The sequence below is a fragment of the Artibeus jamaicensis genome, unplaced genomic scaffold (genome assembly GCF_021234435.1).
Source record: "Artibeus jamaicensis isolate MK-2021 breed Jamaican fruit bat unplaced genomic scaffold, CSHL_Jam_final contig_432, whole genome shotgun sequence".
Lineage (NCBI taxonomy): Eukaryota > Metazoa > Chordata > Mammalia > Chiroptera > Phyllostomidae > Artibeus > Artibeus jamaicensis.
The window spans coordinates 7,643,470-7,669,609 of NW_026521828.1; the positions used below are offsets into that span (position 1 = coordinate 7,643,470).

At 49.3% G+C, this 26,140-nt stretch overlaps 1 protein-coding gene across 2 annotated transcripts in view; it reads left to right on the forward strand.

Annotated features, from left to right (window-relative positions):
* Positions 1–26,140, forward strand: part of ADAM19 (ADAM metallopeptidase domain 19) — a 77,596-nt gene that overhangs the window by 41,517 nt on the left and 9,939 nt on the right. For both annotated transcript variants that reach the window (XM_037152230.2, XM_053665898.1), the window contains 11 exons: positions 5,689–5,881; positions 6,535–6,600; positions 11,223–11,294; positions 14,561–14,727; positions 16,780–16,864; positions 17,516–17,655; positions 19,346–19,523; positions 21,949–22,038; positions 22,982–23,177; positions 24,429–24,537; positions 25,843–26,047. In XM_037152230.2, the coding sequence (XP_037008125.2) occupies positions 5,689–5,881; positions 6,535–6,600; positions 11,223–11,294; positions 14,561–14,727; positions 16,780–16,864; positions 17,516–17,655; positions 19,346–19,523; positions 21,949–22,038; positions 22,982–23,177; positions 24,429–24,537; positions 25,843–26,047 (1,501 nt within the window). The remainder of the gene's footprint in view (positions 1–5,688; positions 5,882–6,534; positions 6,601–11,222; positions 11,295–14,560; positions 14,728–16,779; positions 16,865–17,515; positions 17,656–19,345; positions 19,524–21,948; positions 22,039–22,981; positions 23,178–24,428; positions 24,538–25,842; positions 26,048–26,140) is intronic.

The window sequence follows — 26,140 nt, forward strand, 5'->3', positions numbered from 1 at the left end:
GCTGGAGACTCCTGCCAGATGGCTCCTTTCGGACTCCGGAGAAGGAGCAGCTGTGGCAGCTGCAGCCTTCCAACGCATGTAACGCTCAGGTCTCCCCCCACTAGGCTCATAAAACGATGCTGCAATGGAAAATCTTTTCGGCAATTGTGCTTCTCCTGGAAACGTGCTCTTTGTGATTGGAGAAAACAGATAGGGCTTATACCAAGTGGAGTCTTCAGGCTAATGATACAAATACAGAGGAATTCAGCCTAGTTTCTAGTTGCCAGGCACCCTCTTCTCTCCAAACCGGTTCTTTAAGCTACTTTGAGGAAATAATACATGATTATAGAAAAAAACTCAAATAGGACAAGAGTATACATGAAAGATAGGCCTTTTACCCCAAATTTACAGAATTTCCCCTCTCCAGAGGCGGCCGTTGTTACCAGTGTCTCGTGCATCCCATTAGAAAGATTCCTTGCAAAAAAGAGCGTAAATGTGCCTGTGCAATGAGGTGCTTTGTCATCGTATTTGGAACACGGATCCCTCTGGGAACTGAGTGGCAGCTGTGGATACTTGTAAACTGTATCGGTAGAGACATGTGGCACATCATTGCGTGGGGGACGTCAGGTGCGCACATCCCCCAAGTCAGTCTCCGATGCAAGACTCACCCCATAAGTGCCCACGGGACTTCTCACTTGCGCAGATGCTTGGCAAACCAACACGAAGCATCAGTGCAAGGAGCGGTGATGATGTGCTGAGTCTAGACTGCCCTGAGCTGGAGTGTTCTTAGCCGACCTTGTCGGTGGGACAGGGCTGGGGAGGGGGGGGACACTGTGCGCCCGTGTGTCCCTGGCCCCCTATCTGTCAGCAGGAGAGGGGTGGGTTGCAGTAAAAACTTTTTAAAAAATCTGATTTCTCAGTTTATTTTTAATGATACTGCTTATTAAAATTATCATTGCATAACTAATCAGCGTTAAACAGAAGTGCAAAACTATACAAGTCAAAGTTCTTCACCCTGTCCCACTCTTTCAGCTGATCCCATTCCCCGCCTGTGTTCACTGTTGGGGATGTACGTAATTGAATTATGCAATTGTGTGCATATATGGTTTTTTTTTTAATCCAAATGCAATTACCCCATCCATACCATTCTGTAACTTTTTTTCCATTTAGCGTCCCTCCTGGCTGGGTGATCTCTGAGCTGTCCTCTTCCGGTTCATTTTCTCCTTATCTTTGTCTTGTCAGGGCTGGTGCCTCCCACGGCCCTCACTCAGTTCTGTAGATGGTGCCCCGGGGCAGGAGGCTGCTGAGTCCTGTGCGGCAGCGGGGAGGGGGTTGCGTCAGGGCCCCACAGTGAGTAATGAGCCTGTCGGGAAACCTGGGCTCTGCCCCCGGCCCTAACAGTAACTCACAGGTGACCTGGCCAAGTTCCTTCTCCTCTGGGCTTTTGGTTCCTCTCATCTGAAAAAGGAGAGTAGACCACACCACTAAAATGACCCCTTAGCGTTAGGAGTTCTGCGCTGCACAAGGAGTGGGCACAATCTCAGGGAGGTGGCTGCCTGGTGCAGAAGGAGGTGGCCTGTGTATAGGCAGCCAGTGCAAACCTGCCTGTCCCTTTGCCACAGCATGGCAAGGCCCTTCCGCTTTGAATACCTGGCCTTCCGTATGCAGAAAGGAGGGTAAGTGCTACCTCTGTGTCAGGCACAGAGTGAGCCCACGTGGGAGGGTACCATTAAGTTGTGACAGGTGTAGGCCCTAGAGTTGGACAGTCCCTGGTTGTTCAGGGCCTGATGGCTTGCTTGCTTCTGTCCTCCAGCATCAATTTCTCTCCCTGGTAAAATGGGAACAACAGTGACGCCACTGGGTGACGGCTCAACCTCCTTGAGAACAGGGACTTTTTTCCCCATGGCGCTGCATCCCCCATGCTGAGAACAATCCTGGCGTATAGTAGGTTTGCGATGCTTAGGTGTTGAATGACTGTCAAATAAAACGTGTTGTACCCTCCCTGATGTATGATGTGTGCTCTTCTTTTTAATATGACTTTGATTGTTAGTAAACATTGCTTATTACTTCCGTCGATTATCATAGCGAGCCCGTGAGAAGGGCGGCGGGCGTTGTTGAGTGACTTCCCACAGAGCTAGTAGACAGCGGAGCAAGAGGAGTTGGATCCAGTGTGCCTCACCCCTCCTCCCTACCCCCTAGGCCGAGCTCTCCACCGCAGGGGGAGCACGTCACCTGTCTGCCTCCTTTCCTCCCCTCTCTGCTGCCTTGGAAGGTTTCTGTAGCTCCTTCTCATTTGGATGCAAATAGGGGTCAAGGGGGTAGGAAGGGTAACCGGTGATTACCTCCTTGGGCCACGCTGGATGTGGGGAGGTAGGGTGTGTCCCTCTGAGTTCAGCTGTGAATGGACAAGCTCCCAGGAAGCATTCTTGCCTAGTTCCTTGAAGGATGTACCAGGACCAGTCCTGCATTCATTCAGGGGTTAAACCTGAATCTCTCGCCGCCTGCCTGGCCTGTCTTGCCAGGGTTCCTCTGTACAATTTCATTTGTATCAGGCTCTTAACGATGAGCAATAGGATGGAGAGTGGAACGGAGAATAGCTTGTGAGGTCCTGGCCACCCAGCCTCCTGGGCCCCCCTCCCACGTCCCTGGCGAAGTTCTGCCAGTACTTATATTTAGCAAATTAGATCAACTGAGGCTGCTAGAAGGATAAACAACTGGTGAGTGTTCAGAGGAGGGCAGCTAGCAGGACTTGGGGCTGGTGACCGGGGAGGGCCCCAGAAATTAAATTCTCAGAAATCCCTCCACCGTCAAAGCTGGGATTTACTGTAAATGAATGCCGATCTCTCCCTCACCCCCGGGCAGTCTGGGAAGATTGCAGCTGAGACATGGGGTGAGTTGCCAGGGGCCACAGTGGGGGGATAAGGGGTGGGCCATGGAGTCCTACTGCTAGGAGGACTTCCAGTGTCCTTCTGAGCCTGTGTTCGTCAACTTGTCATCTGCCCACTCCCCGAAACAGAATTGCTGGGGGCTGTGTGAAGAGGGGCCCTTGCTGCACAGCCTGGGCTCCAGGCCGCAGTTCCGGAGTGTGGCTGTGCATGGAATTACTGTGGAGCTCGCTGAGAGTGCCGATGCCCAGGCCTATGGAGTCTGCGTCGCCTGCACCTGTCTGTTTGATGCACTCTGTAGAACTTTCTGTTATGTAGCTTTGGGTGCCCTGATTCTAGCGATCCCTGACCATAGATTTAGACCTCACTGATGGAAACGGATAGCATGGAGGTTAAGGGCATGGCGTCCAGAGTCTACCAGACCTTAAGTCTCTGGCCCTAGAGACTCACGAGAGCTTGTTACTTAATCTCTCTGTGGCTCGGTTTCCTCATCTATGAGAGGGGCCTGTGATGGTGCTTTATTGCATTGATGTGGGAATGAAATGTCTTCCGATACGTCAGTGGGAGGTTGCTGGTGCCCGTCATTTGTAGCCATCTGTGAACTGGGGACATCTTTCTAACCCACTCTACAGGGCTATTGTAACAGAGGCCCGTGAGGTCATGGTTAAGGTCATGGGACCTGGAACCAAACTGCTTAGGTCCTTGTGACCTATGTGAATTGGGGTCAGTTAACTAACATTGCTGAGCCTTAGTTTTCTCATTTGTACAACAGGGACAATATTCATAAGGATCATGGAAGCTGGTGTGAAGCACCAGTGCCTGATCCATAGCAAAGGCTCGATCATTTATAACCACCATGATTACTGTCATTCAGCCTGCACTGAAATTTGGCATGGCCTCTGTCCCAGTGGCCCAGAGGTTTTTTAAGTGATGCCCAGTCAGCTATACTGGAACTTTCCCCAATCCCTTCATGGAACTTTCCATTCACTGGCTGTTATCACCACAGCCACAACCTGGTACACACCACGGCATTAGCTGGTTTGTGGTCCAGCCCTCTGTGTTTGCTAAGTTCATAGCCAATGGAGGAAACTGAGGTGACGGGAAGGGCTTTGGTCAGCCAAGATGAGGAGATAGTTTGGAAACAGGATGCCCGCAGCAGCTCTGCCCTATGCCCTTTCCTGTCTGGATTCGGGAGCGGATGTGACCCTTGCTCTTCGCCCCACTTCCATCCCCAGCTGTCCAGGGAGCACCTCGGGTGTCCTGCCAGGGGGCTGCTCCGGGATCACTCTGGGATTGCTGCGTCAGCCTGGGCGAGGCAGCCGGGAAGCGTTAGGTGCACCGGCACCGGCACCAGCACCGCAATGAGGTCAGCCCAGGACAGATTCCAGGAAGGGCTGCTGCTGATCAAAGCCTGGCGTAGTCTCTCCTGGGGGCATCACAGGCTCTTCCCAAAGTGTACACCCTGGGCGGGGGTCCTGAGGAGCGAGGGGCTTTCAATTTGGAGTGGCAGAGAGCCACGTGGAGATAATGCAACTGGAGTTCTCTGGGTGGAGGAGAGCCTGTGCTTTTGGAGCACATGGAATGCCGCTGGGCGTCTTCCTCCCTCGGAGCCCTGGGTGCGTCCCCTCTCATTCATCTCGCTGCATTGAGGATGGCAAATACCTGCTACTAGGACGTCTACTCACCCGTCCGTTGATTATTTGCAGTAGTGATTGATAATCAGTCGTAGCTGTTTTTCTCACCACGGCCAGATTTTAAAGCTCTCAGATGCCTCACTGAGGCAGCTGTATCCAATCCACCAGTGTTGGGCGTGATAAAACCCTTTCTCTGTCTCTGTTACATACTACAGCGATTGAAGCCCTGTTCAGACTCCAAGCTCCGTGAGGGCAGGCACTTTGTCTTGTTCACGATTCCCTCTTCAGCATCTACCTTGATGTCTGGCACATAGCAGGAGCCCGGGAAATATTTGTGGAATGAATGTCTGTTCTCTTGTCAGCTGTGAGTCACTCGGGGACAGGATTTATGTCTCTATCACTTGGAGTACAGAGTAAGGGCTCAGTGAGTGAAAGAATATAATGGGCGTTCAACACCAGTGTCTATAACCAAGAGAAAGAGTAGCCACTCATGCTTGGTTGTGGGTGTCACTTTACTGCAGAGCTGTCTTGCTGGGGACGTTGGGGCTAATGAGAATGCCATCGGTGATGCCTTTTGTTCTGGTTTCCAAGGACAATGACACCTGTCAATTTATTTAATCATCCCAAGAGTCCTCATGAGTTAGTAAATTATCGTTTGCAATTTATACATGGGGAGGTGGAGGTTCAGGCTGATTTAGGAAGCCTGTCAAATAGCATTTGGTAATTTCATGTCGGAGCTAAAACCAGGACCTGGGTCTCCTCACCCCCACACCGGTGTCCTTCCTCTGGTCCCCATACCATCTTTTTCTGTGTCTATAAAGTTTCTACCGGTGATTTGCCATACGTCGTGTTTGGGTTTGGGAGGCTTTTTGGAACCCTGGTTCTACCCTGGCTTATAAGTATTAAGTGTCCCTGGTCCAGTCGTTTTAGAACCGTTTGAGGTTCTCTGTGATAAGCTTTTAGTACCCCGAAGTTGTGAACCACGTTTCACACACCTGTGCGTTTCTCTGGAGAGGAAGTCTGAGTCTGTGCCAGCTTCTCACCAAAGGGAGCGTGACCTCATCATAAGGTTCAGAACCAATAACCACAACCAACTGGGTCATTTTGCATAGGGGGAAACTGAGGCCTGGGCAAGGGACTTTTCTGGGGCCATAATCTTTGACCAGAGATTCTATTTCTCCTGTTGACAGAGGACTGATCGTGGTGAACAGTAACCTCAGCTACGTCATCGAGCCCCTCCCTGGCAGTGAGGGCCACCACCTTATTTACAGATCTGAACATCTCAAGTTGCCTCCTGGGAACTGTGGGTTTGAGCACTCCGGAGCCAGCAACAGGGACTGGGGCCTTCAGTTTACAAACCAGGTCAAGAAAGGACTTCGCCGGGTGAGTTCTCAGTGCAGGAGTCACCCTCAGGATAGACTTGCCCCCTCTGAGGACCCTTCCTTACTTTGGATCCAGGAGTAATTCTCAATTAAACAGAGGTGGCTAAGAAGGAGAAAATAGCTTTTTCCTTGATCCTAAGTCATTGATGAGTGTGGGATACCCTTGTAGTTGATAGAATAATGCTTTGGGGAAAACACTACTACATTTAAAATACTCTGAGATCCTAATTTCAAAACCTTTGAAATGTGAGAGAAAAAAAACATATGCTTCCCTTTTTGGAACAGCCCTTAGCAGTATGCACAGAGTGCTTGTGTTTATTCATACCAACTAGAGTATATGGGTTTGGTGGTTTTGAGGAACTTGGTGGTCAGCATGTTCCCTCACAGTATATTGGCCTCTGTGCTTCTTGTACTGGCCAGCCCACCCAGCTCATTGATTTTTGAGACTAAGGATGGGGCCCAGTGTCCCAGAGAAGCTTCCAACAATAACCAAAATGGCGGGCGCAGGGCATAATGAGGGTGCAGGCAACCACTGTTGGGCTGCTGCTAGTGCCCAAGTGCAAAATTAAACTAGCACCGCTGCTTGGCAGTTTTTTGAAATGAGGCCAAGTCCACCGCTTCTACCACTCTGATCTGTTCCTATCTCATTCTTAGATGAAAAGGGATGATTTAAACTCCATGAAGTATGTGGAGCTATACATCGTGGCTGATTACGCGGAGGTAAGAGGGAGGTGATGGGTTTCAACAGGAAAACTGGCTCTTTTGATAGCTTCCACTCCGGGTTTACAACTGCTTTGGAGGAACGGGGAAGCAGTCATCTGTCTCTGGTTGAGCTTAAATTCAACCATTTCTTTTTGCTATTTTAAATGTAGTTGGGAAGGGAAAAAAAACAGGAAAACGTTCTTCTAGCTTGATACACTCATCAGATAAAAAAAGAAAAACCAGTACAATTCACATTATCTGGATTAACATTTCTTAAAATGTTAGAACCTGAAGACCTCTTCAGGTTTTGGTACTTATTCATGGGGAGTCAATGAATTCTCTCTAGAGATTTAAGTAATTTTTTTGCACAGATAATGCATGCATTCTGACTCATCTGATTGAGTTCATTTTTCTTGCCCATAAATGGGTCCATTTTTATAATCAGGTTGGTGCTCAATGAAAACCCGAAGCTGTGGTTCTGGAAATGTTGTCCCTGGACCCATAGGATCAGTGGCCCCCAGGGTCTTGAGAAAAAGCAAATTCTTGAGCTACGCCCCAGGACTCCTGAATGCTAAACTGTGGGGCTGGGTCCCACAATCCATGTTATCGCAAGCCCTCTGGGTGCTTCTGATACATGGGCAAGTGTGAGAACTACAGACCTGGAGGAGTAGCTGTTTGGCCTTTAATCCCATGTTCCTTAAGTTAGACAGGTTCTTGCAGGCCTTGACTCTAAGATCTGATGAACATTCATATCTCTCTCTCTCTTTCATTTCATTTATTCATCGACAATATCTTGATTCTTTATTATGTGCCACGCCCAGTGCTTGGCCCCAGGAGGTATAGACAGACCTGCCCCTGGGATCAGAGAGCCCACAACAGCAGCACGGAACAGAGTCCTCATCCGGTGCCACAGCTGCTAAGATATGTCATTGCAGAGGAGTAGAGTGCAGATACCGAGGGGTCCAACGTGGCGGTTTTGGGAAAAGGGAAAAACTTCTCCAAGGCGATGATGTTGAAGTTGACACCTGAAGAATGAGTTCAAGCCCCAGAGCCACATTTGCCTAAATTAGCCACATGTTACCTCATTTCTCACTTTATGTAGTGACTCAACCATGTGACCAAGCACATCTTCTGAGCTTAGGAAGTCGCAATGAGCCAACTGTGCTCTAAGTCCACACACTCATCCAGGGTCCCCCGTAAGACAGAACTCAGCCAGGCTCCAGGCTGTCTCATGGACCCCATCCGAGTGGCTTACTTGCCAACCTCACCAAATGCCTCCTTCTAAGGTTGCTGAGTGTAGTCTGCAGTCCCAAAGCACAGGTCCTGGAGGTGGTGCCGAGTGGTGGGGAGAGTCTGCTAGACTTGAGGTCTGAAGGTCTGCTTTCGAGTGTTAGTGGAAGGGGGAGGTGGCCCTGGAGCTGTCTGAAAAGACAAGGGGTTGTTACTGGGCAGAGAGGTGGAGGCGAACAGCATTGCAGGCTGGGGAACATCGTGTTCTGCTTTGAGAAGTTTGGCTTTTTAATTGATGTTGGTATTGATTTTAAGTAGCCTTTTGTTTTCTTTTCCAAAGACTGGTGTGTGTGTGTGTGTGTGTGTGTGTGTGTGTGTGTGTGTGTGTGTGATGGGGGAGCAGCGTGGGGAGCAAGCTCCAAGGCTGATTTAAAAGCCAAGGTTCTGCGGTCATGGGAGGAGGTGACGGTCACTGGCCCCCAGCAGGGGAGTTGCTGGAAGAAAGCTGAGCTTTTCTGAGTCCAGGACATTTTTTTCATTTAAGCTTTGCATCTGAGGTCATCTAATACAGTGTTCTTGAACTGTTGTTTTCAGCTGCAAAATCCTTGGTTAGGAGGACAGCCCCTGGGACCCCAGTAGATAAGCATATAGAAATGTAGCCACTCTGTTGTAAAGGTGGGGTGACCCTCTGCTTCACCCCTCTACTCTCCCCTGTGGAATCATGGTGCAGGGTTTTAAAACCCACTGGATGTGAGTCTCTGGAAGTTGGAGAAGCAGGGGCAGGGTAGGGATTGGATATCTAGTCTCCTGCAGAACCCCCCCCCAGGAGAAAGAGTGCTGGAGGTGCCCTGGGGACTGTGTGTTGCCTAGAGCCATCATCCTGTGTCAGAGGAGAGTGCCTTCAGCAGCAGCTGACAGGCGGGATTTCGTGCTGCCTGGGGACAGGGAACTTGCTGCTTTCTCAGGGTCCTGGGCTTTGAATGAGTCATGGGAGGGATGGAGTGGGGAGTACAGTAGGCCAGGCTGGCTCTCAGGCGCACAAATCCCTCCCCTTCCTCCTCTCCCCCACTCCCTCTTCAAGTGACCTCTCTTCCTCTGCTGGCAAAAGTGTATGCCTGACAATTAATGTAAAAGGATGGGAAGACACAGAGCAGAGCGGGAGGGCCGCCTTATCTGTGATTTATAACCTGGTGCTCAGACAGGCCAGGCTCCTCCTCTGGGCTCTGCACAGGAAGCAGGGGCAGGGATAGTGTTGCTGCCTAGACAGAGGGAGGGAGCATTGTCCACTGTACAAATGACTGAGCAGCTGCTCACTCCCTGGGTCTAGGTGGGGTGCCAGAGGTGGGGCTCAGCTTACTGCTGCAGATGAGAGAGCAAATCCAGGGGAGGGACCCCGGATCAAGGTGGGGTATTGCAGAAGGGGACAGAACAGCTGTAAAAATGGGAATACAAAAAACCTTCCTGATGCAGGCAGAAGGCGAGGTAGTTGGAAAAGGCCAGGTGATGCACCATGTTTCACTGTCTCTGTCACCCTAGAAAGTTGAAGGCTGAGATAGTCCTTTCTTTAGATGAGTGGTCTACAAGCTATAGCCCACCCCATGGTCCAACCCAGCCCACCGCAATTTGTAAATAAAGTTTTACTGCACTACTTCAGTGCTTACTGCTGTATGTATTGTCTGTGGCTGCTTTTGAGCTGTATGATGGCAGAGTTGAGTAGTTGTGACAGAGACAGTATGGCTGTAAAGCCTATAAAACCTTTAGTCTGTCCATTCCAGAAAATGCTTGCTGATTCCTACATGAGACTCTTCTGGACAACATGATACATCCCTAGAACTGGTGGTATTATCAGGCAGTTGCTTGAAGACAGGAGTAATTGAAAGGCAATGAACGATGGCTTTGATTTTTTAATAAATATTCACTAAATACTGCAACACTTTCTGGGCATGAGACCGGTCTAGAAATGGGATGACTCTATAATGAGAAACTTCAGGATCAACACCTTGTATAGGTCTAAGTCATAATGCCTGGCATTGAATTTAACTCTCAGAAGGCAATGGTGAAAGTGAGACTATTGACAGTTCTGGTGAGTGACGGCCCCAAGGAAGCATGGGAAAGTCCAAGTGCAGCGGAAGAATAGGAAAGGGTGGTTTTCCCTGAATTATGGAGGGGACACCCCCATCACAGCCAGCATCCCAGGGAGTTTTATTTAGCTATTCTTTTGTTTCTTGTTTGGATATTCTTTTTTTTTAATTGTTGTTCAATTACAGTTGTCCACATTTTTGTTTGAATATTCTTGCTGGATAGGGTGGAGGAAGAGCGTGAAGGTTGGACTTGACGTAACATATATAGTTGTGTATCCCAGGTAAATCCGCTAGGTGCCCAGATTCTGTGTAACAGTGGTAGCGGATAGGACATACCCATCACTTGCAAATTTAGGTGAACTGTGGCAGATTTTATCTTTACACTGTGAAGCTGTCCTTCATCATTGCCACTGGAAGAGAGCTACCCTTTTGAGGCAGGAAGGACGAATGTGGGACCACATGCTGAAATGTCCTGGAACCCAAGGCAGGCATTTCTAATCCAGCACAACACTCTTCCCTGCCGAGTTCATGCAGCCTCAGAATTCCTCTCACTGTGGAAGTCGCTGCCAGCCCATCTGAGTGGCATGCCGGACCAGAGCCAAGGTCTTATGATCCTCGACACCAGCACCCATTCTGTATCACTCACGTGGCCTCAGGTGGCAGTTATTTCTGTCCACGTTTTCTCAGTGCATTTCAATGATATACTCCCTCAATACAGAAGCCGCCACTGCGGTTATTTCTGGCTCTCTCTCTGTTTTTACCAAAGCTCCTCTAGGCCGGTCCCAGGCCCTCCCACCTGGTGTCAAGCACAGTGCCTTGCCCATGGCAGGCGTTCAGTAACGTTTGACCCCTGTTGATGGATCACATGTAGGGGGACCCGTTGCAACCCTGTGATGGCAGCTTTATGTTGGGGTGACGACCAAGGCAGGGATCAGACTGGTCCCTCTGCTAAGGTCTGGCGAGTGTGCGGGAGGCCTTCTCCTTCAGAGAATAGGAGAACAAGGTTGACTTCAAGAACTGGAGAAAGAACTCATTTCACTGCACAGCTTCTGTGTGCACATCCGCAGGCCTGGCACTGAGCTGGTAGCTGGGGATACCAGATGGACCTGACCTGGGCTCTGCTGTCCCCGAGCTGGCACTGTGTGTGTGAGTGTGTGGGTGTGTGTGTGTGGGGGGGTGTGTGGTGGGGAGACAGCTGTGTAAATGTGATGCCCCTAGAAGATGGAAGAAAGTAAATACTAATTCAAGGACAAGTGATGGGCATGGGAGGGGTCCAGAGAGGGGTTCTGTGGGGCTTACCTCTTACCTACTTCTGCTTGTCCCATTCAGTTTCAGAAGAACGGACGAGACCAGGATGCCACCAAACACAAGCTCATGGAGATCGCCAATTACGTTGATAAGGTGAGACCAGGTGTGTACTTTGTGGGAAAGGTGCAAGCACCTCAGAGGACAGGAGATCAGGTAGCACCCGAGCTGCCTCTTGGTGGCCTGGCCAGCCCAGCCAGTTTCTGAGAGGGAACAGCGATGCCACAGGGGCCCAGAGCTGACAAGGCTCAGCTCTGTGACCATAGCCACCGAACTCCTCTTCTTTGGCTGGAAGTTTTGTATTGTTTTGTGTTAAATTTACATAATAGAGGGGTTGGCCTAAATCAGTGGCTTTGGATTATTTTTATTTTTCTACTGGAATCCTTTTTTTTTTTTTTTAAGTGAAATCTTATGCCACTCTCTGTGTAATGTAAGCCCCAATGTTGGTTATTTTTTTCTTTTTATAATGCAAGTTCCTGGCTTGAGCCCGGATTGCCCAGGTCTATATTCCAAAGGGGCACCCACTTCAGAGTAGGCTGTCTCAACACTTTGCTGCCACAGGACTAAGGGAAGAGCCAGCCCACCTCCCTCCACCAAGGCTCCTTTGTTTTAGAGATCTTGGTTGATTTCAGTAAGTGACCATTTGGGCCACTTTTTTTTTTTTCCCCTGTGCTTTAAATTCCCACCCTGTGCTTTAAATTCAGCAATGAGGAATGAACGCTCAAAAACCCGGCCCTCCCCCACTTTACCACAATGAAAACAGAATCCAGGCCCATTCTCTCTCTCCTCACCCTCACCCCCAACCCCACCTCGCTGTGTGGCCCCAGATGTGCTGTGTAATTTCCAGGCCTTGTAAGTCATAAACCTGTATCTTTTCGGTTTCCTGATGGTTATTGCTGAAGGGAGTCTTGCATGCATAATGGGAACCACAGGGCTGGTCCAGCTTTGTAACACTGGTTATTAATAGGCTGAGACCAGTACAAAACAGTCCAACATAAAAGCCGGATGAAACAGACTTCCCTAAACTGAAGCAGGGGTGAGCACTGAGAGCGTTGTCCTCTGACCCCTTCCCCTCCTCCCTGCAGTGGCTCCCAGAGAACTGAAGACATAGAGGGGCTCAGTGTAAGAAAGCTTCAGGGTTCTTTAAATGTCCTTCTAGGAACAAAGCCCAGGGATTCTCAGACTTAGGAGAGATTTGAGGCAGGTCAGCAAGGGAAAGTGACAGAATTATAAAAGTTGAGGAGTGGTGTTTGGGGACCAATCTGTACAGTCTCCATCTGTAAGACGGTTCTAAAATTATTTCCTGTCTCACAAAGACCGTGCAGATGGTTAACTTTCCTAGGGCAGACCCCTTAAACATGCTCTTAGGAAATGCCCAAATTCTTGAATTTCACTAGAACAGGCTGGTCTGGGACATGGAACTACTTTGGTTTTTAAATATATGTATTAGTATTTGTTATAAAGCAAAATGCAGTAGAATGGGCAACCTAGGCTGTTAATAGGCTAGTAGTAGTTTTAATATGTAGATTTTAGTGTGTTTAGGGTCGCAGATCTCTTTGGAGCTCTATTTAAACATTTATAGTACAAATTCAGGGTGCTCACAGAACTTCTGAAGCTTTAACTCTGGGCCTGCTAAGGAATTGTGGAACTGAGGCTAACAGGAGAAATCATTCTTTCCTAAACACTGGCATATAAAGACGAAAACTTGGGTATTTTTAGGGATTTACCACCAAAGTTGGTAGTATTCAGAATCACCAGGTGGGGAGGTCTGTGCCACGCGTTTTCATTCTGCCCAGATGGCTCTGCAAATTGCGGGCAGCGTGGTCAGTGACTGATGGAAGTCAACCCTGGCATTTCCTGGAAGGAAGGGCTCCAGCGACACCGTCCAGTCCTCTCTCACTCTTGACTCACTCCGTACACAATAACATGTAGATGATCCTACAACCCAAACACTCAACATCTGGGAAAACAAGAGCAGCGTGGTCCCTGGGGTGTAGACAGGAGGCAGACCCTGTTATTACCCACGTGACATCTATTGTTCCGGAGAGCCGGCAGGTGGGAGACTTGGCTGGGTCTCCCTTTGTGAGCGCTGCAGTCAGTCTGGGTGATGGAAGCAAGGGTGCTGATGAAAAAATAGAAGGAGAAGAGAGCAAACCCCAGTCCATCCTTGAGGCCCCCGGCTCGGCTGTCCAGTCCATTCATTTCTGTGCAGCGGTCTCAGATCTCTCCCCAGCAGCTGACGTCTGTCATTCCTGGCTGGAAGGCTGACCCACTTCTCCGAGGCTTGCTGACCCAGCTACTTGAACTGAACTATTGTTGAACCAAACCTGGAATGAACTGCACTAATTTGCTGCATCATGAACCCAATCCAAAAAGTGTTTCCTTAACCACGAAAAAGCCAAGTTTGAGTCCTTAAAAAGCTCCCTAGTGAAGCAAGTTCAAATTGGAATCCAAACTTTTTATTTTCTGTAATGACTGGCCTGGCACAAAACAGGAAAATCAAAGTTTCCGTTGAGGTCAACTGCATCTGGAGCCCATCCTGCTCCACAGTTTCTTGGAGGCAAGTGGATTGTCTGGATGTGAAAACGCCCACATTTGAGCAGAGTAGGGTCAGGAGTCAGCTCCAAGAGCTGGTCATTTTGGCTTTAATCCTGGCTCCACCATGTTTTCTGCTGAGACTCTGGGCAAGGTACTTAACTCTACACCTCAGTGCTTTGTACCTGAAAAGTGGTCCGATTTTTATTTTTAGCCGGGGCAGTACCTGCCCAAAGTCATCCAGTTTTGGATTAAATGGTATCTCCTTGCTCATGTCACTTTGGTTTACATGCAACTTGTTTATTTTTTAAGTCAGTGCCTCAGTGTTCTCTAGGCTTTGTCAGTCAAATAATTTTTTATACCCACACTTTCTAATAGTTAGCTTTAAAGAAAGCACTCACCCTGCTTATACATATATGCTGGGAAAGGTACTATGTTACAAAGGTTAGATACAGTTGTACCCTTAAGGATCTTGAGAGTCAGGTCTGATTTATAGAATTTCCAAACCTTTGGGTTGGGCAGAACCCTGAAGATTGTCTGGCCCTCTGCAGTCTAATGCTTGCAGTTGATGGTATCCTTGGTGAAAGCTAAACACCTCCAGTGATGGGGAAGGAAACTTTCAAGAGTAAGCATATTTACCTACTTGTAGATCATTTTCTACCCATTCACTTCCCACACAAGTGGGGACATCTTACAATAAAATATCCATATACCCGTATTGGGTATATCCATACAGTGGAATAGTACTTAACCACTGAGATTCATGAGCTCCTTCCTATCACTGAGAGCTAAAGATGATGCTCTGATTTTTCTGTTTCACCGATCAGTTTTACCGATCCTTGAACATCCGGATTGCTCTTGTGGGCTTGGAAGTGTGGACTCACGGTGATTTGTGTGAAGTTTCGGAGAACCCCTACTCTACCCTCTGGTCCTTTCTTCGTTGGAGGCGCAGGCTGCTCGCTCAGAAGAAACATGACAATGCACAGTTAGTCACGTAAGCAGCCCTTCTCTGTACGCGTTGCCTTGGCATTGGCTGCCTGTCCACAGAGCATGCGCTTTCTGCCCCTTCCCTTCCTGATGCTGAATGTTGGCTGCACTAGACCGCCTGACTCTCTGGTCCTTGTAATCAAGTATTTCTCAGACGTGTTCTGTGCCTAGCACATGCTGGAAAATATTCAAAACCCTGAGGGTCATAACAGCCCCCAAAAGTGTTTACCATCTAGATGAGGAAATGAGACCTACACATATTCAGCTGAGTGTCTGAGACCACTGTGCTTGGGAACTGACTGACTGCTGGCCATGGGCGGCTTTGAAACGGACTTTCTGAGGGGCTGTTCTCCATCTTGGCACTCAGTTCTAGTCCAGAGCTAACCTCCTGAAGCAGGCAGTCAGGGCGGGGGTGGGGCGGCTCCTGGGTTGTCCTTTACTTCATTCCTAGAGGCTGGGGACTGCCCGCCCGAGGTAGTCAAAGTGTCACTTACTAACAGGGACTGTGTGTTTGGTGGGAGGCAGACGTTGAGGGGGCAGGGTGAGGGAAAAAGAGGACATTTGATGAGGGTCACGGTGGCATGGGACAGTCCCCTGGGGGTGATTATCTAGTTTTTATTAGGGTTGACTTCCAAAGGTATCCTGAGGCAGTTACAATCAAGGCACATACAGAAACAAATCTTTTTTTTTTCTTGCCTAAATACCTTTCTGAATTAACAATCATTTCAACATTTGTTTACTCTAAAAAAGTCCTGATGCATCCCATTCATTTATAATGCTGCACTGCCCTTTCTAAGTGGTTTATCATTTCAGTTTTGGTTTCCCTTTTAAGCCATGAGTTATTTAGAAGTTATCTAGAAGTTTTTAAAGTAAAGCTTATTTAATTTTTTTGAATTTCAAAAATAATTTTAAAAGACCTGGGAAATAACTATACCAAACACCCGGGCAATGAGCACATTCACCTTGGAAGAGTCTTGGGGTTACCAAGACTTTGGGTCTGAACTTGGGAAGTGTAGTGTCCTGCTTTGGGCAAGACCCTGAATCTAGGTTTCCAGCTGGACTTCCTTGGAGCTGTGGTCTAAGTTTATAAAATCACCAGTAGGACTTCATGTATATTTGCGCATATTCTGTGTATTCCTTTGCATCTTGTTTCTCCGAAGAAGGGTCTGCCTTGACTTTTATCACACATTTATTAAGCACCCACCATGTTTCAGATTCTAAGTTCTGGTGACCCCAAAATATGTAAGATAGTCTCAGCTCTCAAAGATATTGGGCTGTAGATAGGAGGAGCACGGAGATATCAAAGTGCCACACAATGACTTTCCACATGGACTTTAAGTTACATGTGTGTGGCGTGCATGGAAACACTGGGTTTCAGTTATTTCTTAGCCTCTGTACTGTATGTATACAGCCAGAGAGGGATGAATTAAATGGGGGGACAGAGCTTGGCCGTTGGCAGATTAGGATCACAGTTGCAAACAAAGGCAGAAGTAGGTCATTCTTGCACCTGGCTGCACTTCTTGATGCTTCTGATGGGATACATCTGTTTCCTTGGCCCCTGAGTGATGCAGGAATGAAGCATCACCCCCTACAGCTGCTGCCCCAAATGCCCCGCACCCTCCCCCAGGGCCAGGGATGTGGCATGAGACCCCGGCAGCTGGCGGAAGTGGGCCTGATTCACTTCAGCATCAGAGCCTGTGCCAATCTCCCCGCCAGCCCCACCCTCTGACCTTTTCCTGTGCAGCAGGAATGGGATGCAGCTTTGCAAGGCCTGCCCATTTCCGTCCAGGGAGCAGGGTTATGGGCATATCATGGGGAAAAGTGACCTTTCACTCTCTCTGTTTTTCTAGAGCAGTGAGAGAGTGGGTGAGAGGAAGTCAGAGGTGTGGCAGCCTGGGCTCTGTCCATTTGGCCTGTGATACCAGGGCCTCTCCTCTTGGGAACGGTCTGGGAGTGGCAGAAGGGCCAAGGGACGCCATGGTGGCCACGTGCTTCTGGGCACATTGAAACAGCCCTCTTGGTCTCCTCTGTAGTTACCCTGTCGCCTTCCCTCCTGCAGGGGCAGATCTTTCCAGGGCATCACCATTGGCCTGGCCCCCCTCATGGCCATGTGCTCCGTGTACCAGTCTGGAGGAGTCAACATGGTGAGTCTCAGCCGCCGTGCAGGTGTTGCAGAAGGCAGAAAACTCTCTCATAAGACAGGAGGCTGTCTTCTCAAAAACAGTCTTCTGTGTCATTATTAGAGGAAAGAAAAGCTTTGACATCACAAAGGGCAGTTGTTTAAAATGAAGTCCGAAGTGATAAGGGATGGAGGTGCCAGGGGTGAATTTTCATTGATGGTAGTTTACCCCAATTTTCAAGTTCAGGAAAACCCAGAAGCGATTACATTCCTGCATCATTAGGTCTTTCATGTCTTCCAAACCGTGGGCTGGGGGTAGTAAGATGACAGAGATGAAAAACATTTTTTATTCTAGGTTTCATGTTACGTGTATCATTATGAAATGAGAGCTTGTCTCAAAGTCATGGTTAGGAAATTACTGCCTTATTTTGAATTTTCTCTGACTTTGTGACTACTTATTAAATGCCTTCGAGTGTTCATTTCTGACATGGGCAGTAGATATCATGGAGCCTGCCATCCTCTCTTTGTTCATCCTCCATCCATCCCCTATGACTGGCAGGTGCAGCGTGCAGTTAAAAGCATGGGCTTTTATCAAGCTGTGAGGCTTGACCAAAGTAAAGGCAGAGTTGGGGGTTGGGGACAGCAGTCTTCTTGACCTGAATCTCCCCCTGTGCAGGATCACTCCGAGAATTCCATTGGCGTGGCTGCCACCATGGCCCATGAGATGGGCCACAACTTCGGCATGAGCCACGATTCTGCCAATTGCTGCCCAGCCAGCGAGGCTGACGGTGGGTGCATCATGGCAGCCGCCACTGGGTGAGTCAGGCAGGAAGGGGAGGATGGGGCGGAGGGCAGGGCAGTGCTCCTCCCAGCTGGCCCCAGGGAGCCACTGCTGGAACGTGGAGTGATATGTGCTTTTGATACCCAAGGGATGGGAGAAAGACAAAGGAAGCAAGGGCATGCAAGGAGCACTAGGTTTCTAGTGGGCGGCTTGGTACCTGGTGAAACCCTAGATAGACTTAATTTTGTCTTAGGTCTTCAGTGGCAAACCTGGCCTGACTGCATGTCTTTTTCTCTTCGTGAACTTTTGATGAGGAATGGTTTGGATAACAGGGTTTCTTAGTCCCTCCATTCCAAGGGAGCTTGATGCGTGCTGTCCCTCCCCAGCCTTGGTAGAAAGTGCTGATGTGGCCTCCAGAACAAGGAGAAGAAAGAGGAGCATTTGTACACCCCAGAGTGACCCCGCCAGGAATTTACAGGCTGTGTGTACCAGGAGGGACAAGCCCCGGGCAGCTGCATCTCCCTGTAGTTGTGAGGGGTTGTAAACCAGAGCCCTTGAAAGAGAATGCTGGAGTTTACTCAAAGGACTTATATTTAGTGTCTGAACTCAGCAGAGAGCACTGGGTTCTTCCAGGACCTGAGTCCTTCATGGGAAGGCACCATGGTGGGAGGTTATATTCCTCCCACCCCAAATCATAAGCATAAGACTTGCTTATGCTTCTTAAAGAAATGGTGTTTCAGTGTTTCCAAAAGAAAACGCAGCTTTTTTTGGAGCTCCAGTGACCAGTGTTTTCGCCATCCCTTCTCAGCTGTGACATGCAGGGAACGACTCTGTGGGTCATGCTCAGACCCCTACGAGCTCCTGGTGAAGCCCACCTCTCTCTTTCCCAGGCTAAAAAGCATATGGTAGACAAACCGTCGAGAGTCGTGTTAATTACTACTCTGATTTATTTTTAAACTATTTGTAAGTTTTAGCAGTTTACCAGTAAAGTCCTTGCGATATATGCCTGATGACTCAGGGAAACCCTCTGTGTTCAGCGTCCAGGTGGCTTAGAGAACTGGGGTCAGGATAACCCTGTGACAGACCCAAATGGCGGTGCTGACCTGCTACTAGGGAACGTATGACTTTTCATTCTTTTTCCCAGTAGTGGGACCCAGGAATTCTATACCCTTTGAGATAAAGAGTGTGCATTTGTGAGTTGGCTTGGCTGAGTTTGGAGTACCACCCACGCACTTACTATGAAGATCCGATCACTGGCCCCACAACAAAAAATTAAACCCATAATCTCGTCCCTTTCTGGCCTAGTCTTCTGTCCCAAGAAAATCTCTGTCTAGTATCAGCCTCAGAAAGAAGTTTGGGTTGGTTGGTGTTGTATTCCACTCTAAGGCTCAAGAGACCCATTGTAACGCTTATGACCCTTTGTGTGCCACAGCCTCTTCACGCAGAGGGCAGACGCTGCTGCTTCTGATTCTTCGATACTTCCTCTGTGCAGAAGGGGCGAAAAAACCATTCTGGGTGGTTAATATTTCTTAATTCTTAGAAGGAATTGGAAGTTAATATATAGAGGATGTTTGGCAAGGGCAGAATGCACATGCATGGCACCATCGGGGGTCTGAGTCCCTCAATGGGACTCAGGGAACCAGCCCAGTGGGCAGCAGAATTGGCAGCTGTTCTGGCTGCTTGGTGCTCAGACGTCCAGCTAACTCCAGCCTTACTCTCTGCCAGCCATCCTTTCCCCAAAGTGTTCAATGGATGCAACAAAAGGGAGCTGGACCGGTATTTGCAGTCAGGTGGCGGGATGTGTCTCTCGAACCTGCCAGACACCAGGACGCTGTACGGAGGCCGAAGATGTGGAAATGGGTACCTGGAAGACGGGGAAGAGTGTGACTGTGGGGAGGAAGAGGTAAGGTTGCCTGGCCTTGGAGGGAGGATCTGCATTTGTTTCAAGGCTCCAGTCCATAGAGAATGAAAAGTGTCTTGGTTGTGTGCACGTCCTATAATATCACAAATACGAGGTGGAGAGTAAGCCTGGATGATGGGCCATTTCTGTAGATACTCCCAGTTTGAGGTTGTCACCGTGTGTGCCCAGCTGGGGTGGGGTTTTCTTCGTGGGTGTCTGATCTAACCAGAGGCCACAAGCTTCACCAGTGCAGTGGCAGGTGGCTTTTTTAGCCTTCTGGCCACACTGAATTTATTCCGGAAGCCACACAGCTGGTCATGTGAGCATGAATCTGGGCCATATGAGGATGCTTAAAATAATAAGCTCGTACTGTTCAGCCTGGAGAAGAGATGATTGAAAGAGGAAGCAGGAAGTACGGTCAAGTCTGAAGAGGGCTGTTGGGAGGAAGAAGGAGCAGAGCTGTTTTGATCTTGAAGATGAGTGACAGGCTTGCAGCAGGGCCTGTCCCTTTGAATGGACACATGTTGTTCTGCAAAAAGCAGAACTGGATAGTTTTATCTTTATTTTTGGAAGGGTGAAAATCAGTACCTTAACATGAAAACAATTTAGGGGAGAATGCATGAGTAACAGTTAGCTGTGGGGGGCGAGATTTTGGGTCTGTGGATGTGGGAAAGACTGGTGGATTTTACAACCTTCCCTAGGGTTTGATTGGTTTACTTGATGTCAGCAAGTAACTTTCAAAATAAAACAAGGCTCTGCTACCCCATCATTGTAAGTTCACAGCTATCAGCCCAGACCCTTCAGAAGGGGGGGTGTTGTATTATCTTGGGGAGCCCCATGGGCTTGAGTAGCAGCCCACAAGTGAGCTCAGCCTGTTGGCTTCTACCTGGAGCAGTTGCTGATCTACAAATATTTACTGAGTTGGGTGCCAGGCCCAGGATAAATATAACAAAAATAGATGTGGTCCTTGGTCTTGTGGCACATTTAGTATAGTGAGGGAAGCACAAATGGATGAAATAGTTGCAAAAGTATCTAAATACTAGGAGGACCAATGACAAGGAGCTATGAGTTTATGTAGGATGAGGGGAGCTGCCCTACCTGGGGGCAGGGGTGACCTCTGAGCCCATACCCAAGGGCTGCTGGGAGTTAGTGAGGAGTACCAGGAGAGAAGGCACATTTCAGTCCAGGGAGGGGCCGTGCCTTGAGGTGGGAAGAGACACGGTTTGTTGGCAGGGAAAGATTTGCCTGGAGCCCAGGATGGGGGGGAGATTAATGGAAGGGAGGTGTTCTTATCCACTCTCTTAAGGAAGACAGGCGGATCTCCAGTTAGGCAGTGGCATGTGTCACTCCAGTAGGCCAGAGCTGCACAGTAGCACTTACAACGTGATCAGTAAGCGCGGAGTGGGCCCCAGGCAGAGTGACTGGACTTCCGCTCCCACACTTGCCAGGTGTGTGCCTCCAGTCATGGGGCTTGTCTGAGCCACAGTTTTTTCGTCTGTGAAGGGGGCCCGTCCTGCCTCTCGGGCTGTGATGGTCCTGTGCGCGTGGGCCGGCGCGGTGTTAAGAACTGTGAACTGTGACAATAGCAGGGGTGTTATGAGGACACTCAGAGGCACTGGCCATCCGTCATTCTTTTAAATCTCATGCTGTGTGTCAGCAAATGAGGACCAGTAGGGCAGGAAGGAAGAGAGAGGAGCGTGGAACCCCAGGAGACCTTCTGCCCCCGGAAAGGCCTGCAGACGAGGGTTGAGGAAGAGCAGCGGGTGGTGGGAGAAGTCCGAGGAAGTTGGCCCCAGGAGCTGATAGAAACGGCATTCAAGCTGCTGCCGGATGTCCTTGCTCCCCATGGCCTCTTTGGGTGGGACAGCAAAGGCTGGGGGCGGGGGAGGAGGGGTGGGGCGCACAGAGGGCAGCGTAGAAGACAGAGTCTTGGGGTGTTCTACTGGGGGCAAGAAAACAGATAGCAGAATTCTCATATAATGTAATGCTATACCAAAAATCATGTTGCAAGGATACATGATTACATGGAAAAGTGTGCATATTATATTACATTACAGAACAGTTTGGGGACTGTGATTTTATAAAACAGGTGTATGTTTCTATTTATAGGAAAATGCCTGGAAAAATATCCACACTCCAAATGGAGTTGTGTCTGAGTTGTGGTGCTGCTGATGATTGTGTGTGTGTGTGTGTGTGTGTGTGTGTGTGTGTGTGTTTCTACAGTAAATACACACTACCCTAGCGATTAAGCTGTAAAATGATTTTTGGGGAAAGCCTGCTAGGAAGCCAGGGCTCCAGGCGCATGTGGGGAGGGGGTGGGGGTGGGGGTGGGGCGGTACCGGAGGCCAGTGCAGCTCTGAGCCCGCCCAGACTACTGTCTCGGGTCCTGCTGCCCCAGAGACTCACGCCCGCTCCCGTTGCCCCCCAGGAATGTGAGAACCCCTGCTGCAATGCCTCTGACTGCACCCTGAGAGAAGGGGCTGAGTGTGCCCACGGCGCCTGCTGCCACCGGTGCAAGGTGAGTGGCCCTCCCCCCGCCCAGGGTTCTGACCTGACGGCCCAATGCCCTGCCGCGGCCGTGCTGGACAGGACGCAGCCTCTGTCCTGGGGAAGAGGGGGCCTCAAAATTTCAGAAACATGGAGCCGGGGCCCCAATGAACACACAGTGAGCACACAGGGGTGTGCATGTAGATGTTCAGAACAACATGTGTATATAGATAATTTGCATGTATATGTGTGAATAGGTCTGAATATTTGAATATGTGAGTTTATAATATGTGTGTGTATGTATCTCTGTGTACATATATTTTTAAAGATTTTATTCATTTATCTTTAGAGGGGAAGGGAGGGAGAGAAGTATCAATGTGTGGTTGCCTCTCATGCGTCCCCTACTGGGAACTGGCCTGCAACCTAGGCATGTGCCCTGACTGGGAATCGAACCACGGTTCTTTGGTTTGCAGGCCTGCACTCAGTCCACTGAGCTACACCAGCCAGGGCTCTGTGTACATATTAATGGACCTGGTTCTTTTGCTGTTTACTCACCATGAGACTTTGGGTACATTAACCTATGCTGTCTCAGGTTTTATAATCTATAAAACAGATAACTATATTGCATAGAACTGTCATGAAAACGGAGTAATAATTGTAATGGGAACTCACACAGGAGGTCCGTACAAGCAGGCTTTATTACTGAAGTGCTTAGTCAGGTGTAGATTGTCGCATAAATATTATTTCTTACCTACTTCTTGTGAAGAGGAAGTGAATTAGCATCTGTGAAAACACCTGGACAACTCAGGTCACTATTCAGAGGAGGAGGTCAGTGCCTATTTGAACTAGGGAGCTCCCGTACAATGGTAGTAATGGGAAACTCTGCTCCACCAGAGTGAGGCTCCCAAGCCCTTTGCCGGGAGGGGTGAGGACAGGCAAAACACTGACATTTTTGCCTCTTCTCCTTGGCTCAGCTGCTGGCCCCTGGCACACTGTGCCGCCAGCAGGCCCGGCAGTGCGACCTCCCGGAGTTCTGCACGGGCAAGTCTGCCCACTGTCCCACCAACTTCTACCAGATGGACGGCACCCCCTGCGAGGGCGGCCAGGCCTACTGCTACAACGGCATGTGCCTCACCTACCAGAAGCAGTGCCAGCAGCTGTGGGGGCCTGGTAAGTGAGCTGCGGTCAGCGGCCCTCCTCCCATTTCCACGTCTGCTGAGCGTCGAGTCTCGGCTTCCAGACAGCGTCTCCAGCTCCTACCCTTGGGTCGGGGCAGACTTCCAGGGGCAGGCAGTGGACTGGGTCCCCCCCAGTTCCTCAGTGTTTTATGTTCGCAGAACAGGGAAATGGATGAGAAAAATCCAAACGTGAAGTGGGCAGAGGATGGAGACAGAAAAGGAAATGCAAACGGCCCTCGCCTATAAGATGTTTACTCTCATTCGTGTTTAGTGAAATTGAATTATAACTACTGTGAGCCAGGGGTTTTACCTATCAGATTGGCAAGGACCGAAGAGTTAATGTGATGATGTAATAGTGGTGATAGTGCTGGGACAACACAAGAAAAGCAGTAATGATACAGCGTTGTGGAGAGTGTGAAGGACCAGATGCAACCCCTACGGAGAGCAATTTGGAGACACAGGACTTCCAGTGCACTGATCACGGGACCCGTTCACGCTACTACTTAGGAACATACCTTCCACTCTACTTGAACATACATGTGATGACAGATGTATGAGGATAATGGCTGCAGTGTTGTTGGTGACTACACACATCCATCACAGGGACAGATTAGATTAATTCTGGGACAGCCATACGGCGGAACATGATGCAGCCAAATAAAAGGAGGCAGTTCTGAACGTTCTGAGTAAAATCCCCCACAATGAGTTAAGTGGACAGGCAAGGTGCAGAACAGTGGATAGACTGGGTTGTCGTTCTTTATTACAAAAATTATCTCCAAAAGATGCAAAAGAATTCTATCTAGAAGATATATAGGCATCTACAGAAGATACATTGTTAATTGCGATTACTTTTCCAGGATGTAGAGAAGTAAGAATTGAAATGGCTAGTTAGAAAAAGTCCCAAGACATACTTTATTTCTTTAAAATTTTGCATATGTATTTACCTATTTTTTTTAATCCCAGGAAATTCCAAGACAAGGCTTTTTTTATTAGAGAGAAGGCTTAACATACAAACCCACAGGTATAAAACCTCAATAAAATATAAAGAACCGATGTAAAACCTTTTTCTATGAGTAGGAATAGGACAGGCTAATAGGGGGTCCGGAAGAACAGGCTGAATATTCTCTCCCAGAAAGCTTTCCTAACCTTGACCCTTTCCCAAGAATTGGCTTTGCCCTTTGAGGGGCTTCTGACTTCTACTCAAGCTGGCTAGTGTACTGATAAGTGTTTCTTGCCCACTCAGGAGCCCGGCCTGCCCCTGATCTCTGCTTCGAGAAGGTGAATGTGGCAGGGGACACCTTTGGAAACTGCGGGAAGGACATGAATGGGGAACACAAGAAGTGCAACTTGAGGTAATGACCGTAAGGCGGACCCTGTGAGAACAGCGGGTAACAAAGCAATTCCTGCTCTGTCCTCCTCCCTTCCACCCAGCCCAGCAGCTTGGCCAGCCCCAGAGCTGGGCCTTTGAATAAACTGTTCGGAGTCAGTCATCTCGCCCAGGCCCACTGCTGGACAATGCCCCACTCAGCCCTAAGGAAGCCCGGGGGAGGGTGTGGAGGGCAGCACTTCCTAGAAAGCTGGTCAGACTTCCTTTGGGACCTTTCCACAGTAGGGCAGGGAGCCAGCCTTCTTGGGTCACTTCTGGAGGGTGCTAATTACACCCTCATCTAAATAGCCCACTCGTTCTTGAACTCATTCATTCATTTCAGCCAACCGGCCACCCATGCATCTAATTCATCCATCTGCTCACCTATCCCCTACCTACTGAGGGTTTACTGTGTGCCAGAGACTGTGCTGAGTACATGGCACTTTGAATTAACAATGCAGTGGGAAACTGGACGTGTGGAGAGAGCTACCTGGCCCGATCTTAGTGGGTGGAGGTGGTTTCCCAAAGGAAGCTGTGCCTGAGCTGGGAGCTGAACAAACTCTCCAGCCGTATCGGGTGCGTTGGGTGCTGGTACATGGGAGAGGGTCCCTGGCAGAGAGATGAGGAGTGGAAAACCTGGTGGTCAGAGAACTGGTAACAATGTAATATTAAGTCTAATGTTGGGGCGCAGTGTAGAGGGGGCTACTCAGAAATGAGACCAGATAGTTAGGCAGGGACCAAATCATAAAGTCCTCAACACATGGCCGAGAAAGTTTGGACTTGACTTGAGAGCAATTTGGAAATTAGATTCCAGTGGGGAAAGACTGGGGGCCGAAGTCAGTTTCTTGGTGTCCAGATAAGAGAGGATGATGGTGTGAATTCGGGTCGATGTATAGGAGGGAGGATTGACAGGGCCTGAAAATCACTTGAACCCAAGAGTTAAGGGGAATAGGGAGTCCTGGGTGGCACCCGGCTTCTGATTGTGTAGCACCTGGGTGCACAGGACCATAGAGGGAGAGGTTGCTCCATTCGGGCCACTGTCCTTGCAGTAAAGAGAACTCCCTCATCTGGCTCTTGGCCTGGATCTGCGCAGAGACAAGGTTCCTGTTTCCTTCCCTTGGTCTAGGTCCACCTGGTGGGTTCCTAGAGCGTGTGCATTGCCCCTTTGCCCCTCCCCCAGGCTTGGAAGCCTGCTGTCCTGGTCAAGAAAAGCTAAGTTCTTCTATGCCCCAGCTCTTCCACAGCCTCTGATTGGACTCCTCCCTCCCTCTCTCTCTCTCTCTCGGGCCAGAGATGCCAAGTGTGGGAAGATCCAGTGTCAGAGTTCTGAGGCCCGGCCGCTGGAGTCCAACGCAGTCTCCATTGATACCACCATCGTCATGAACGGGAGGCAGATCCGATGTCGGGGCACCCACGTCTACCGAAGTCCCCGGGAGGAGGGTGACATTCTGGACCCAGGCCTGGTGATGACTGGAACCAAGTGTGGTCACAACCATGTGAGTCCCTTCCTGCCACTTCCCTCAGGGGCTGGGCTGTGACCGAGGAGGCAGTGACTAAGAAGCGTGACAATGACTGAGAAGCGAGGGCAG